The sequence below is a fragment of the Alexandromys fortis genome, unplaced genomic scaffold (genome assembly GCF_014885135.2).
Source record: "Alexandromys fortis isolate MF-2015 unplaced genomic scaffold, M_Fortis_MF-2015_v1.1 scaffold_80, whole genome shotgun sequence".
Lineage (NCBI taxonomy): Eukaryota > Metazoa > Chordata > Mammalia > Rodentia > Cricetidae > Alexandromys > Alexandromys fortis.
The window spans coordinates 5,568,250-5,583,490 of NW_026068174.1; the positions used below are offsets into that span (position 1 = coordinate 5,568,250).

General features: G+C 53.6%; 1 protein-coding gene across 9 annotated transcripts in view; it reads left to right on the forward strand.

Annotated features, from left to right (window-relative positions):
• Nucleotides 1-15,241, forward strand: part of Ankrd13b (ankyrin repeat domain 13B) — a 19,946-nt gene continuing 4,705 nt past the window's right edge. For 3 of the 9 annotated variants that reach the window (XM_050128762.1, XM_050128763.1, XM_050128761.1), the window contains exons 1-7: nt 4-1,360; nt 12,881-13,016; nt 13,105-13,229; nt 13,313-13,358; nt 13,877-14,020; nt 14,106-14,295; nt 14,373-14,439. In XM_050128762.1, coding sequence (XP_049984719.1) covers nt 1,169-1,360; nt 12,881-13,016; nt 13,105-13,229; nt 13,313-13,358; nt 13,877-14,020; nt 14,106-14,295; nt 14,373-14,439 — 900 coding nt within the window. In that variant the 5' untranslated portion in view covers nt 4-1,168. Of the gene's footprint in view, nt 1,361-2,359; nt 2,541-12,880; nt 13,017-13,104; nt 13,230-13,312; nt 13,359-13,876; nt 14,021-14,105; nt 14,296-14,372; nt 14,440-15,241 lie in introns of those variants that run through there. The other 6 variants (XM_050128757.1, XM_050128760.1, XM_050128759.1 and 3 more) reach the window with 5 other exon arrangements.

Here is a 15,241-nt window from a genome sequence, read left to right on the forward strand (position 1 = left end):
TCCTACCAAAGAGTCTGTAGGCTTGGTGGCCCCGGCACTGGAGGTGGGAAGCAGCCTGGCAGCTGAAACTGGGCGTGCAGCCCAGGAGCAGTGGCCGCCCGTTCACCCCAGATCGACCCCCATTTATGGAATTTCATTTATTAAATGTCGAGGCGGCTGCTGGCAGGCCTGTCGCTTGGCTGCCTTTGTTTCCTAGCTGTGTGGGTGCGTCTCGAGCACGTGGCAGCCAGGGCGCAGAGACCAAAGGGAAAGCGACTTGGGTTTAGTGTCGGTAGACGACCATCTGGCAAAAGGGGAACCTAGCTACCCAAAGAATAGTTCCTCCAAATGCATGCTGACCTCGGTCCCTTCTTGTGCTACAGACTTGTTCAGGGGAAGAATGATTCACGGCCCCCTAACCCTGTCGCTCCATCTTCCTATTAGCTCAGGGACTGCCTGGGAGTGACCCTAATATTTACTCACGGTCCAAACTTTGTTCCAGAACCCCCAACCTCACCACAGCCAAGATTCAGTGCTTGAAGGTGGCGATAGAAGGGTTTCTGGGCACAGCTCAAGTGGAATCACACACAAGGTTCTGAAAACGATTTAATGAGGTAGTGTACAAGCCTAGAGGCCTCTCCTAGAAGCTCCGCCTTTACTCTAGCCCCCTCCTCAACTCGGTCTGCAGTCACGACACTCTGCTGGCCCCTAGCGGACCTGGGCTGTGGAGCCGCCTGCCAGCTCCTCCCAGGCTGCAGAAAGGGGCGAGGCAGTCAGCTCCTCCCTCAGCCCTCCCGGGCCTGGCAACGCTGGCTGGGCAGGAGGCAGAAGAGAAGACCACACAAAGAAACCCGAGGGAGGCACCAGGAGTTTGCAAGCTTTTGCTGGCACCTCCCACACAAACACTCTTTAGATTGTTGTTCTGAGTTGGCTTGGCGAGGAATCCCTTACTTCTGCCTTGGTTAAGGTGGGCTCAAGGAAGGCAACACGTTCATTCCTGCCACCTGTCAGCCTGGCTGAAGGAGAGAGACCAGTTTTCTGGCAGTTACTGTCCTTAGCTCACCCCTGCTCCCCGAGGTAGCATCCAATCCCATTTTAGAGGTGAGTGGACTGGGAAACTCAGAAATGTAAACAATATGCTTACAATCAAGCTATTGATGAGGTGTTTAAACACAAGTCTCTTGACACCATGATCCGTTTTCTCTTTCAGGGCATCTTGGTCCTTTTAACATTTGCAGTTGGCCACCACAGAGGCCATTTTCACTTTTACCACACTCTCTGCAAGGGATCCTGTGGAAGGGCTCATCTACTCTGGTCATTCAGGAAGGAGGCAATCTGGACTCAGCCATTTCCCTTGGGCAGGGACCCACGTGGGATGGAGGTGGGGAGCTGCCACCTGCTGCTGTCTTTGCTCAACGTCATCCTGGTTCTTGCTGAGCAATGTAGGGGAAGGACAGTCTTCTTCGCCCCGTTGGACAATCTTTTCCAATGTGGAGGATGGGGTTTACTTTTCTGAAAGAGCAAAAGACTTTAGAAACATTTCAAGTATCAGATCCCTGGCTACTTCAATGGCCCTTGGTACTGACGCCCTGAATCTCGCTTGGGAGCCCACTCATTAGTCAGTATCTTCTAAGAACCCAGATGCCTTCTCACCCTCCCTGGGACCCAACCTTACTTCTGCAGGCCACAGGTTCCCTGCCCCAACCCTTCAAGCCAGGCCTGTAAGCCTCTTCCATTTCTTTGCAAAAGGCAAAATGCCAGCAGGTGGAGGCGCGTCCCAACCCACCTGGCAGCAAAGTAAGGTCTCCCTTTCGACCAGGCCTGACTCTCAGTCCACCTTTTCAGGAAATCGGTTCCTGACCGGCTCTGGTCATCCGAAACACTCGTTTCCACCAAGCGGACTACAAGCCCCATGATGCTGCGGGGTCAAGCTGTAACCAGCCCAGCTCCGGGCACCCCGGGTCCCCTCCTCTCTCCCGCATCCGCTCATCCCTCGCCGGCCGCTCGGGCTGAGGGCCGGGCTATGCGGTTTAGGGTAACCGGAGGCTGCGGGCGTGCGTCCCTGCGGCGGCGGCGGCGTCCCCGGGGCCGGCGCCCCGTGCGCCCCCGCTCCCGCTGCGGGCCCCTGCTCTCTGTGCGGAGCGGCGTCTTTGTGTGCGGGGGTGTGGGAGGCGAGGCGCGAGGCCGCGTGCCGCCGAGTGCCCGCTCCCTCCCCGGGCGGGTGGGGGCTGCTCCGCGCCGCCCGCCGCCGCCTCCCGAGGACGCCCGCCGCCCGCACCACGCCGGGCGCGCCGCCCCCGCCCGCCGCCGCCGCCGCTCGCACATGCCCGAGCTGCAGCCCCGCGAGCAGACAGCGCCGGCCGCCCGCCCCGCGGCCCCGGGCCCCGGCTCCCGCGCCGTCCCTCCCCGCGGGCCGGGCGCCGCGGCCCCGGCATGAGGAGCGGGCGATGATCCCCGCCAACGCCTCCGCCAGGAAGGGGCCCGAGGGCAAGTACCCGCTGCACTTCCTCGTGTGGCACAATCGCCACCGCGAGCTGGAGAAGGAGGTCCGCGCCGGCCAGGTAGGAGCGCCGTCGGGGGACCACGGCCCGGCACGCCCGCGCGGCGTGGGGAGGGGGCGCGGCGCCGCCTGTCCCGCCTCCCCGGCTAGTTTGCAGCGCTTCTTTGTTTGCAGCCGCGGCTTTTGTGCTTGTTGACCTGACGAGGGTGATGGGAGCGGTCCCCGCATGCACCCCTGGTTCCAGGACTGGTGGTCCACACGTTCCAGGCCCTCTGAGACTGGTGTAGGGGGGACCCTGTGCTGTCCTCCGTCGGGGCTTTAAGGGACTGCAGGGAGGGGCTGTCGGTTCTATCCGTGCTCCATGTAGTGGGAGAGTCCACTCCACTCGGTCGAGGCATGACATCCCCGTGTGAGTGTGCCGAGATAAGAAAGGCCTGCGTGGGGAGGGGGCCCACACAAGATCTGGGAACAAACGCTGTAGCACTCTCAGCCATCCCAGCCCCACCCAGTGCCCTCTCACTTCCTGGTGAACGAGGTCCCTGTTTGCTTAGAGTGGACTAAATCTACGGATGCCTCAGTTCCAGGCCTAGGCTCCGGAGCCAGAAGTGGGGGAAGACCCTGCGAGGAAAGGGTCTTGTCCAGGTGCTGAAAAAACGCTCTCCTGTCTTTCGGTGCTAGAGCCTACCTTTTTACCAAGGAGGAAGGAGGGGGCCACAGGAAGACTTTGAGGGTCTGCACAGAATATAGGTTCCCTGCTTTCTGCTAATCAGAGATACCTGTGGGTCAGCCTTGGGCTGGGCAGTGACCTCAAAGAAGACCAGGAGCCTGAAGTGGTGTTGCATGCCTATAGTCTCAGCAGTGGGGAGGCAGAGGCAGGAGGATTGCCACAAGTTTAAGGTCAGCCTGGTCTTATTTCATGTCTGAGAGCAACCTCGTTGCTCTACGTAGTGAGATCCTGTATCCGAAAACCAAAACAAGCAGAAAGACCGGGGAATGGTGGCATTTCTTAGCCATTATTCAGGACAAAGGCAGGCATAGGACACTAATAGTCTTCAGTTCTGTCCTTGCCACTCAGGCAACTTGCAAAGCAGTTGTGATGCAACCCAGGGAAAGCGGTGGGCAGAGCTGGGCCCAGGCTGCCCTGGGTTCCTTAGGATTCAGGCCTTCCACTTCCTCAGTCATGGAAGTTCAGTATGACGCCTAAGGCTGGACATCAGACTGTCTGATGTTCCCTCTGAGATCCGGATCAGTACAGCATTCAGCTCTGCATTGCACTCCCATTTCAGAATCCAATCATCTGCAAGCCTCTGGGCTGGGCTGTCTGTTTCCACAAGCTGTCTCCAAGTTAGTTTATCTGTCATAAAAGCTTCCTAAAGACAGAAGGTCAGAGAGCCTGGGAAGCAAATACAAGGTACCCATGCCTGGCCCGGGGGAGACTTAGTTCTGGGATTACAGTGTGCTGAACACAGGCCGTAAAGATCCAATCCCATCCTCTCTGGCTCCTCTCCACTTTCCTTGCCTGAGAAAGTCCCCCAAAGATCTAGGGATTGTTAGAAGGCTAGGAGCTGAATCCCCAGAATGTCTCAGCTCTACTCCCTTAACTGAAGGGTGTGGGTGGTCCTCTTCCTAAAACTAGAAAGAAGTGGAATGTCTCGGAAGAGGGCCTTTTCATCCAGGCCTTTGTTGACGGACCTCAAGTCAGCCATCTTGCTGGGGAGCCTCAGCTGCTGTAGGTCTGTCTGGTAGCCAGGGCTGTTGAGAATGTTCTTCTCATGCTCAGGATGCATAGTGGCTAGGTACCCTGTTCAGCCCATTCTGAATCTGGTGAGTCAATGTCTCATTGAAATGGAAACCTGCCCGCCTGTTCTTGATTCAAGCCAGGAGAATATGGGGCACCAGTGACATTAACCCTTGTTCATCCAAGAGGAGTTCAAGCAGGTATTATCCTGGGTACCAGGAAGCAACATACCAGTTAGCCTCGGTGAGAGAGTCCCTGGCTGTACCCAACCCCAAGGCTGATACAGGGTGACACTTACATCTAATGCTCGCTGTCTCGTCTTTGGGGCATTAGGATGTCTTCTCAGGAGACAGCCCTGGCACTGAGCCACCAGACATCATGACAGCACTCCTGCAGACACTTAGCATCCCAGATGGTGTGTGCTGGGGGTCCCTGACCTCTAAGGCTCCTGGCACAAGCCACTGTAGAAAACCGCCAGGCTTTCCTTGGCAGCTGGGACTCCCTGGTCCTTGCTTGGCATAGCTGCCTCTGCTTTGCTCCAACAAAAGCCTGCAGAGGCCTCCCGTGGGCAGGCCTGACGTTGCTGACTGGCTGAATCGGTGGAACAGAGCTTTCAGAGTGGCTCAGCCACTGGGGGGGGGGGGGCCTCTTCTGGGAATGGTGAACAGTTAAGAGGTGCAAGGAAGGAGCCTCGCTGGAGCCTGAGAGTGGTGTGGTTGTCAGGTGTCCTGCCAGGCCGGAGGGACGGTGGTGGAAAGCAATGTATGTCACTTCTTCTTTGCCTGGCACAGCCCAGGTTCTGGAATCATGCGTTCCCTCAGGGTGAGGGAGCGGGGATGGCCATGGACAGGGAGGACTCTGAGGGGGTCCTTGGGAAGCATTGCTATTTCTTGGGGCTGCCTCTGCCTTGGTCCTCCTTTCCAGTTTTTTCCACTCTGCTTTCCCACCCAGAGCTTGGTGAGGCCGTTAGAAGTACCAGTTATATTGGGAACCTCGGGGGGAGGCACCTAGTCCCTTCCCTCGCTCTGTAGTTCTGGGTGTGGGGGTAACACCAGTTAGGAAGCTAGAAAGTTCAGCAGAGAGAACCACAAATCTCAAAAACACACAGACAAACAAACCAATGAATTCTGGGGTGGAAGAAGGGCCACACAGGGATGAAAGGGTGGAGGAGAGTCAGCTGTGCTGCCCCATGCGGTCTGGGGAAACACCCTTCACCCTCCCACCCTCGAGAAAGCACAAGCGCCTGACCGACACCCTTGTTAGGCGGCAGCAGCTTTCTGAAGCAATGACTGACTCAGACTCCAGCCATCTTCCCTAGGCCGGGGAAGGAGAGGCCAAGTGGCCAAGGCTCCGTGATCTCCCACCTTCTTCAGTGCCCAGACTTACCGTATATCTGGCAAGTGCTTTTAAGGCTTTACCTGACAAATACTTCTGTCCGAGATAAAAAGAGTTTGAAAACCCCCTGCAGTGCGCCTGAACTTTAGACTGAGTGAGCCGCTACCAAACACACGGAGGGCAGCTAGGCACACCTGTGCCTGCGCAGGGACCACTGGGTAGGTCGGGTGGGCGTGCTTTCTTCTGGAACCTGTGCGTGCCAGTGCGCAGGTGCACAGAGGGGAGGCAGGGAGGCTTCCGCCCAGGGAGCCCCAGCTCCCTAAAGACTCCAGCCTTGATTCCCTCTGAGACTGCGGAGGTTCAAGAGTCTCTACTCTCTCTGTGGGGAGGGCCGGTGTTGGGTTTCATGGAAACCTTTTCATTGCAGCAATTAAACCAACAGCTGTGCCCTTTTGCTGAGGAAGTTAATGAATTCTCCCACCTGGGCCCAGGGCCTGCCACTTGCGCTGTAGGTCCTGTTCTGGATGAGTGGGAAGGGACTCTCTGGGGGCCTGGACAGGCACACGGGGTCCACATGGAACTCAGGGTTGCCTGAGGGCAGATGCTGGGAGCAGTCTTGAGGAGCTGGGGTGGGAAAGGCATCCATCTTGCAGGAGGGCTAGCCTCTAGAGCTGGGAGCTGAGGCCCACAGGAGCTCTGGGGCCAGGCAGGGTGCCTACCAGTTCCCTAGGGCCTTGTTAGCTTCAGTAGCAGCATCAGCAGCGGTGGCATCTAGGGCGGAGCTGGGGACACTCAGCAGCTCACCTCAAACTCTGGGGGAAGGCTGCTTCTTTTTTTATTTAACATATGTATTTATTGTGTATGTGTGTGTGCATGCGCGCACACCATAGTGCAGGTGGTGTGGAGGCTAGGGTTGTTTCTCCCTTACGCCATGTGGAACCTGGCTATCAAACTTGATTCACTTTACCTGCTGGTCATCCACAGGCCTAAAGGCCACGCCCTGGCTTTCTCAGCCGGCCCAGGGTCTGTGGCTCTTTCATTTCTACCTCATGGCTCAGAACCCCACTTAGGTCAGGACCAGGGGGCGTCCAGCCCACCCTGGACAGTAAATTCACTCCCCCTTCTCTGTAGGAGCTGGCACAAGTGCTTTGGGACTCCTCAGAGCTCCAGGCCACTTGTTCTTGAGGCTCCCAATGCATTTAAAACTGCTAGTTTGTTTAAAAAACTGATCTAATGGGGTGTGGTAGCTCTCACTGTGACCCTGGAACGAGAGTCACGGCAGGAGGACCACACACTTGAGGCCAACCTAAGCTACATGAGAAATTGTCACAAAAACAAACCATTATTTTAAAGATTTTCACTCTTTTGAAAAGCAGTTATTACTAAGCCGGAGAGATAGCTCTGTGACTGAGAACACTTGCTGCTCTTGTGGAGGACCTGGGTTTAGTTAGAGGAAAACCCACACGGCAGCGCATCACTATAAATCCATCAATAGCTCCAATTCCTGGGACCCAGTGCCCTTCTCTGGCTTCCTCAGGCACCAGGCATGCACTAGGTGCCCAGACATCCATGTAGGCAAAACACCCAGACACATAAAAATGAAAAACCAGAGAAAAAGAAAAAAATGTTATTACACTCATTTGCGTGTGTGCAGAGTGCCCGCATACGCGAGTGCACGTCACAGCACAGGTGTAAACTGGCCCAGTTTGTGCTTTGAAGCAGTGTTGTGTGTCTGTGTTTTTGTATGCACCGGTGCCAGTATACCTGGCCTAAAACTGTACTTAAAAAAAAAAGGAGAAAGAAAAAGATTTGTTTTTATTTGTGTGTGTCTGTGCATCTGTGAGAAGCCGGGAGACGCATCAGATCCTCTGGAGCTGGAGTTACAAGTGTTTGTGAGCCGCCTGATGCGGATACTCGTCCTCGTGATGGAACAGTAGCACTAACCAATGAGCTGTCTCTCCAGCTCCTGGGTTTCTAAGGAAACACCTCCCATTCTTCCCTCCCCACCTCACTCCCTCATTGAGCTCTTCCCTGATACTAACCTCTATAATTATAAACCACTCCAAAAACTAGATCTCATGCTTATACTTTTACACACTTTTTTCTCAAACCTTCTCCTGACCCTCAGTGTAGTCATCTATAGCTTTATTTAACAAACGTGTAACCCCTGGTTACATGCCAGGTCTGCCCAGGGTCTGGGAAGCCATTGGTGAACATAATAGGCCCGATCAGGGAAACTGAAAAAGTGAAGGATGTTGGCAGAGATCTGAAACAGGATAAGGGACAGCTGCCACCTCAGGTTGGTTGTCAGAACATCTCATATAAGGAGGTGACATTTGGGTGGCAACCCGAAGGCGGAAAGAAAGGTTCCATAGACACTCAGTTTGTGTTGCTGTAACAGATTTCCTGGTGGGCTGGGATGTGGCCCTGTGGTACAGCCCTTGCTTAGCAGACAGCTTGATCCCCCATACCATCAAACCAAACCAAACCAAACCAAACCCTCCAGCATAACTGAAGACTACAAGAAAAAGAGGTTGAGGTAGCCCACAATGGCTCACGATTCTGGGGACTGGAAAGGTCAGAGTGGAGAGAGTTCAAAGAGCAGAAGCATCAGCAGCAGCATCTGGCTAGGACCACCTACCTGGCTGTGTCACAGGGCAGTGAGTAAATTAGCCCATCCGGAAGGAGCACAGGGTGAGGCAAGGCAAAGAGCCAGGAAGCTGAACTCACTGTGGGAGCTGATCCAGTCCCCCAAGACCTGACCTGCTCTGGTGCTGGCCTTGCCTCAGTCACCCCTCTACGGGCCCCAGCTTCTATAGATCCACAGCCTTTTTTATCCTGCTCTACCAGGAAGGAGCAGCCTTCCAGCACATGAACTTTTGGGGGTAAAAATCACAGTGCTAGGCTATCCAAGGGATCATTTCTAAGGAGACAGATAGTGTAGGTAGGTGGAGTAAATGAGTTTCAAGATAAGTCCAGGGTAGGCTTCTAGATGAACACAATAAAAAACAAAGGACAAAGCAAACACAACAAAGAAAAAAACAAACAAAAAAAACCTCTGGAGAGATTAGTGCCAAAGTGTATCAAGCCCTGAGTTCATTTCATTTATTTCTTTATTTTAGATCTATTTGTCTCATCTTATGTGTGTGAGTGTTTTGCCTGCAGGCCTGTATGTGTATTGAATGCAGCCTGGGGCCCTCAGAGGTCAGAAGAGGGCATCAGATCCCCAGAACTGGAGCTGTTGGGTTGTGAGGCACCATAGCATGTGGGTGCTGGAAAGTAAGTGAGCTCTTAACCACTGAACCATCTCTCGCTCTCCCAAGTTCAGTTTAGCTTGGTCGTGAGGGGACACGAGAGAGGTGCTGTGAGCTGTAAGGGGGACAGTCATACATGGGTGACTGGGAGCACCGTGGTAGCTTGAGGTGGGAACTTCCAGGGCCTCGAGGTAGGCTTTGAAGGTTGAGCCCACAGATCATGGGAATAGGGTGAAGGTGGAGGGTGAGGGAAAGGGGGGAGCTACAGAGTGTTCTGGAGGCTCAGTGCTTTTCATGCTCTAAGCCTTACCTGAATACTGGAGTAGGGAGCAGGCAAGGTTTTTGCTTTTAAAAGTTTAAGTTTTGTGTCTGTGTGTGTGTGTGTGTGTGTGTGTGTGTGTGTGTGTGTTGGGGGAGGCATGAGCACACTACTGTGCACATGTTGAGGTCAGAGGACAGTTTTGGAAGTCAATTCTCTCAGCCAGGGGTGACCAGGCCTGGTGGCAGGCAGGTGTCCTTACCTGCAGAGCGCCTCGCCACCTGCCAGTGCCATTTGTTTTAACCTGAAAGTGCAGTGAAGTGGGCGCTGTGCAGGAAGGGAGCAAGCCAGGAAAGGCAAGGAAGATGCTCCTGGAAGATGCTTCTAGAGTGAGCGCCAGGGTGGGGAAAGGCACGGTGACAGGAGGCCCCCAAGTTCCTTTCACTCCCCACAGAGACAGTTTCCTCCTGTTCATACTGTCCCATTGTCTGTTTGGTTGATTTCATGGTAGACACTTTGCCTCCAGTGTCCAGTTCCTTGTGGCTCTAGGGACATGTGGGGGAGTGTGGCCTAGAGCTCACTGACACATAGCACAACCGTAGAAGCTACAGATCCATCCTGGGAACCCCAGATATCTCTATCCAGAGGTTATTCCAGTCTTCACTTCCTCCAAGGAAGAAATAAGTACCCCACCTGGGTGGAGGGGGACAAAGCACAACCGTGGGATCCAGTGCAAGGGATTGCTCGCACTGGTTGCCAGGGTTGCACTCCATAACCTCATCCTTGGAGAGTCTAGCACACCCCATGCTGGTGATCTTGGGGTGACCTGGCTGCTGCTCTGCCCCTCCCTCGCCGCCGAGTGGGTCCTGGCTTTCCCCGCTCCACTAAATCAGTAGCCTTCCTTGGGCACTTTCCATCCTCTGAAGACGTGTTGAAAATCTTCATCTGCTGACATCTCTTCTCCTTATTCTTGTGGGTTTTAAATATTTTACTGACATTCTTATACTTGCAAATTTAACATTTTTGGCATTCTCGGTTTCTTTGTGTGGATTCAAGTCTCCATCTGGTGTCGTTTTCTCCCCACCTGACCATTTTCCACGCGCCTTTGGCACTGCGTTCTCTTAGCTGTGGCTCACCACAGTCTCTGTGTCCCCTTCGTTTTGGAAGAGTCTTCTCACGAAGTGTAGAGTTTTACACCGACCCTTCCTTCCCTGCACCCCAGTACCAAAAGGGTTCATCATGCTGGCTCAGGGCTTGAATCAGCTGTCATGAGAAGTCAGGTGTTTTCTGTTTGTCCCACTGATACTGGTCTCCTTCCCTTCTGTGCTCCTAGGGCTTTCTTAGCACCTTCCCAGCATCTCATGATGAGGGGCCTGGCATCGACTTTTTATGGGGTGCTGTGTTTCTTGGATCTGTAGGCTTTCACTGTACTCATTCCCACAACAAATTGCCGCAAAAATGCGGGAGTTAAGACAAAATTTACCACTGGGCATAGTAGAGCAAGCCTTTAATTCTAGACGTCAAACTGGGTGTGGTAGTGCGTTCCCACAATCCCAGCACTTTGGGAGGCTGAGGTGCCAGCCTCAGCTATCTCTGAGTTCAAGGCCAGCTAAGACCCTGTCCCTCACACAACTCCTCCCTCCCACAATAACAACAGCCAACTGAGGAGGGGAGGGAGAGCCCTGTCAATGCCAGTTTGGGCTTCATATCAAGAGCTCATTAAAAAAAAAAACAACAACAAAAGACCAGATATGGTGGCATATGCCTTTAATCCCAGCATTTGGGAGGCAGAGGCAGGCAGATTTCTGAGTCTGAGGCCAGCATGGTCTACAGAGTGAGTTCCAGGACAGCCAGGACTGTTATACAGAGAAACCCTGTCTCAAAAACCAAAACCAAACCAAACCAACCAACCAAACATACAAACAAAAAAACCAACAAAAGAAGCCTCCCGAAATCGCAAACTTTGAGCATATTGTATCACACTTTTCCCCGAGACAGGGTTTCTCTGTAGCTTTGGAGCCTGTCCTGGAACTAGCTCTTGTAGACCAGGCTGACCTCGAACTCACAGAGATCCCCCTGCCTCTGCCTCTCAAGTGCTGGGATTAAAGACGTGCACCACCACTGCCTGGCTGAGCATCTGCATCACTGTCTACTTTCTCGGTGTTTCTGTTGCATGCTCTTCCTCTGTGTTACAGACCGTGTCTCCCTGCTTGTGACATGCAAGGGCGGTTGTCTTCTTGATGACACCCAGTTGGGCTTTAATAAAGGTATTGGCTGTAGGCTTTAGTATGAGGGTTCAGAGGAAGAAAGGCGCTCAACAGAAAGTAAGACACACTGGAAGCATGGGAAGCTGCGTGGTCCAAACTGCCTTTGCACCTCAGCCTCCTGGCTGCTGGGATGACAGGTCTAGCTTCACGTCCCGCCTAGTGGTATGACTGGATGTTGAACCTTGTAGATACATATTAAACATCTGAACTTTGTCTTCCTTTAAAGAGGATTAGCTTCCTTTGAACAAATTAATTAAATTATTTGCCCATGAGCCTTTGAATGCCAACTCTTAATCTAGTTGATTGGCTCAGGTGAGCTCTTCTCTAGGCTAGTTTAGCCCTGCTGGGAAGGCGCAGCACTGGTGGGGTCTGCTAAATAGAGTTGGATCCAGAATTCTTCTTAGCATCTTGAGTGTGAGTGGCTGCCCTTGGTGAGCTGTGAGGGCTGTCTGTCTGTCGTTTTTCCCAATCTTGTTGAATTTTACTGTGTGCACATGGTGATCAGTAAAGACTCGAAGGGACCCCTGTGCAGAGGAGCAGCCCTCCCTTCCCCTCCTCTTCCTGCTCTGCTTTCCTCGTCCCTCCTGTCCCCACAACTCCAAGTCCGCTGATGGTTCCCCTCTCTGAATAGCAATCAGTGTGTTCCTCCAGGTGGAAGGCCCAGGAAACCGCAGTCAGGGATACCAGTTGGAGACATTGGTTTAAGAACAATTGCTTCCTATATTTTGAAGTGATAGCAATCCCATCCATTTCAGTATAGTTTTTGTTACCTCGTCTTACTTGGGAGAGACACTCTTTAATAGGGTTTGGAAAGGCATTAACATGTATAAATGGTAGAGTCACTGAGTTTAGCCAGAAGTTCAGACTCCTGAGATATGCTTAAATATTTATGTTTAACACATATGCTTTTCACAACACAGTACAATTGCATGTAGTGGAGTATCGTTCCTGAAATCACAGGATTGATGCAAAAATGCCGCTACCTGAGGGCTCTGAAGTTGGGCTGTGAGCATGCTCTTTCATCATAGCCAATGTATCTGGGCGGTGGGGCAGGGGAGGGAACACATGGGACGGCACCCTGTGTAGCGCAGGTTAACCTTCGACTCACCACCATCCTCCTGCTTCAGCCTTCTCATTGCTGGGATTGTGGGTGTGTGCACCACCTGCTATGTGGGTATTGTACCCGTTTGCCAACAGTTACTCAGTGGTTGTGGCGCTTCTTGACATCCTCCTTGGCTAACAGCCTCTTTGGATGGACCACCGTTGACTCCGCCTTAGATTCCACAGGTGGCCCATGATGCCTTGAAGGACATAACTAGCTGGAGGCCTAGCAGACAGGAAGGAAGGTCCTTGCTTTCCCCTCCCAGAGTCCTTTTCCCTCTGTCTCCTATGCCCTCCATTCACAGGGCCATCATCAAGCTGGTCTCTGTCGTGGCCTTGTGAGTTAGAACAGGTGACAGCCAGAGACCTGCTGCCAGTTTAGCTGCCGTTAGACCCGGGTCAGGTGCCTCCGAAGTGACCAGGGCTCCATCTCAACTTCTTCCACAGGTGGACATTGAACAACTGGATCCCCGTGGTCGGACTCCCCTGCACCTGGCCACCACGCTGGGGCACCTGGAATGTGCCCGTGTGCTCTTGGCACACGGCGCAGATGTGGGCAGGGAGAATCGCAGTGGTTGGACAGGTGGGCACCCTTGTTATTTAGTCCTTCAGCCAGTGTCCTGGAGTGGGCCGGAGTGTCTCACCCTGTGACATGGCTTCCCCGCCCCCAGTGCTACAGGAGGCTGTGAGCACCAGGGACCTGGAGCTGGTGCAGCTGGTGCTGCGGTACCGAGACTACCAGCGGGTGGTGAAGCGACTGGCAGGCATCCCCATGCTCCTGGAGAAGCTCCGGAAGGTGAGTTCCAGCTTCCTCCTGCCCACTGTAGCCCAGCATCTGATTCTAGTGCCCGCTCAGCCCTTTTCTTTGTCTCTCTCCAGGCCCAGGATTTCTACGTGGAGATGAAATGGGAGTTCACCAGCTGGGGTAAGAGGGGCTGAATCTGATCTGGGGACTCTGAGTTCACTGTCCCCTGCCAGAGTGTGGCTCCATGATCTTCATGGGGTTCCTTCTCACTTAGCCTCAGATCAATGCCAACTTCCAGCCAGGTCTTTGCAGACTGCCTCCGCTGCTATCTTGTTGCTATTATCATCAACTCTATTCCTCTGTAATGATTTGCCTGTCATTTGCTCTAAGGTAAAGTCCAACAGGCAAAAGTCTTACCTTGTCCGGTGTTGTACCTCCAGTGACTGGGACAGGGCCTGGTGTGGATGTGGTGTTCAGTAAACACCTGTTGATAGCGTGGGTGGGAGGCTGAGTGGGTAAATGAATACACAGTGGGTATCGGAGACAGTGGTGTATGAGCCACGGGGGACGGGGCTGAAGGAAGGGCTTCTTCCGCCCTTGCCAGCTCCCTAGTCTTTCTGGCTGTGCTATCAACTCAGTTCTGTGCCCTGGGCTGGCCCAGGGAACTGAAGCCCCTTCTGACCTTCACTTCTACCCAGTGCCCCTGGTATCCAAGATCTGCCCTAGTGACACCTACAAAGTGTGGAAGAGTGGGCAGAACCTGAGGGTAGACACCACACTTCTGGGCTTTGACCATATGACCTGGCAGAGAGGGAATCGCAGCTTTGTCTTCAGGGGTCAAGGTCAGTCTGGCAGTAAATGGGGCAGGGTGGGAGACAGCAGACAGCCCCCGACCACCCTGACCTCTGTGCTGTTCCCTGGCTGCAGACACAAGTGCCGTGGTCATGGAGATAGACCATGACCGCCGTGTGGTATACATGGAGACGCTGGCCCTGGCCGGGCAGGATCGGGAACTGCTGCTGGCTGCTGCCCAACCCACTGAGGAGCAAGTGCTGAGCCGGCTCACTGCGCCGGTTGTCACCACACAGCTTGACACCAAGAACATCTCCTTTGAGAGGTGAGTTGGTGCAGCGTGGCTAGCCTGAAGCTAGCCTGATGGGCGGCCATTTCACGGGGACTACTCTACCTCCCCAGGAACAAGACTGGCATTCTGGGCTGGCGCAGCGAGAAGACAGAGATGGTGAATGGGTATGAAGCCAAGGTGAGGGTACAGCTCTGGGTCCCGGAGCTCGGCCGTGCTCAACAGAGCGCCCCCAACCCACCCTCTTTGGCATTGTGAGCACGGAGGCAATGCTGCATGGGATCAGTAGTCCCTCCTGCAGGGGGGCGTTTTGGGGTGTCCTGTGTTGCATGAACCACTCAAAAACAGAGAGTCTCCCCAGAATGTAATTTTAGGCTCTCTGGCAGCGAGGAGGAACAGTTTCTGTGAACAGAACCTCGAACTTCCGTTCAGAAGCAAATTTATTGATTGTACACAAAGGCTCTGTTTGGGATACAAGTTCCTGAAACCAAAGCCCTTTTGATCTACTTTATATTTTCTCTGAAGGAAACCATCACAGCCCTGCAACCTTTAGTGCTTATTGTGTGGTGTTTGCAGTGCCCAATAATTCAAGTGTGCCTGGATAGTCTTATGACCAAAGTCATGCATAGATAGAAAATAATTCTATAAAGCATGGGAAACAATCGCTGTACTCTACTGTGACCTCTTCAAGGTCTAGGTGCCTTCCCCAAACACCAGTACATTCAGCTGTTGCCCTAGATACGAGGAGAAATAGCTGCTGTATTCTAACATTTACCTAGCTACACTACTAGAGTCCCACTGTGGGCCTCTGTGGAGTCCTTAGGACAGTCACGGCCGGCGGTCCTCACAACGGGCCGGTGCTCTCACCCCACCTTACAGATGTTTACTGAGCCCCCCCCCCATGGCACTCCTAGTACCCCACTAAGTAGGCTTGCCGGGCCGTTTCTCCTGGCCTACAGATGAGGGTTGCGGTGTTCCGCTG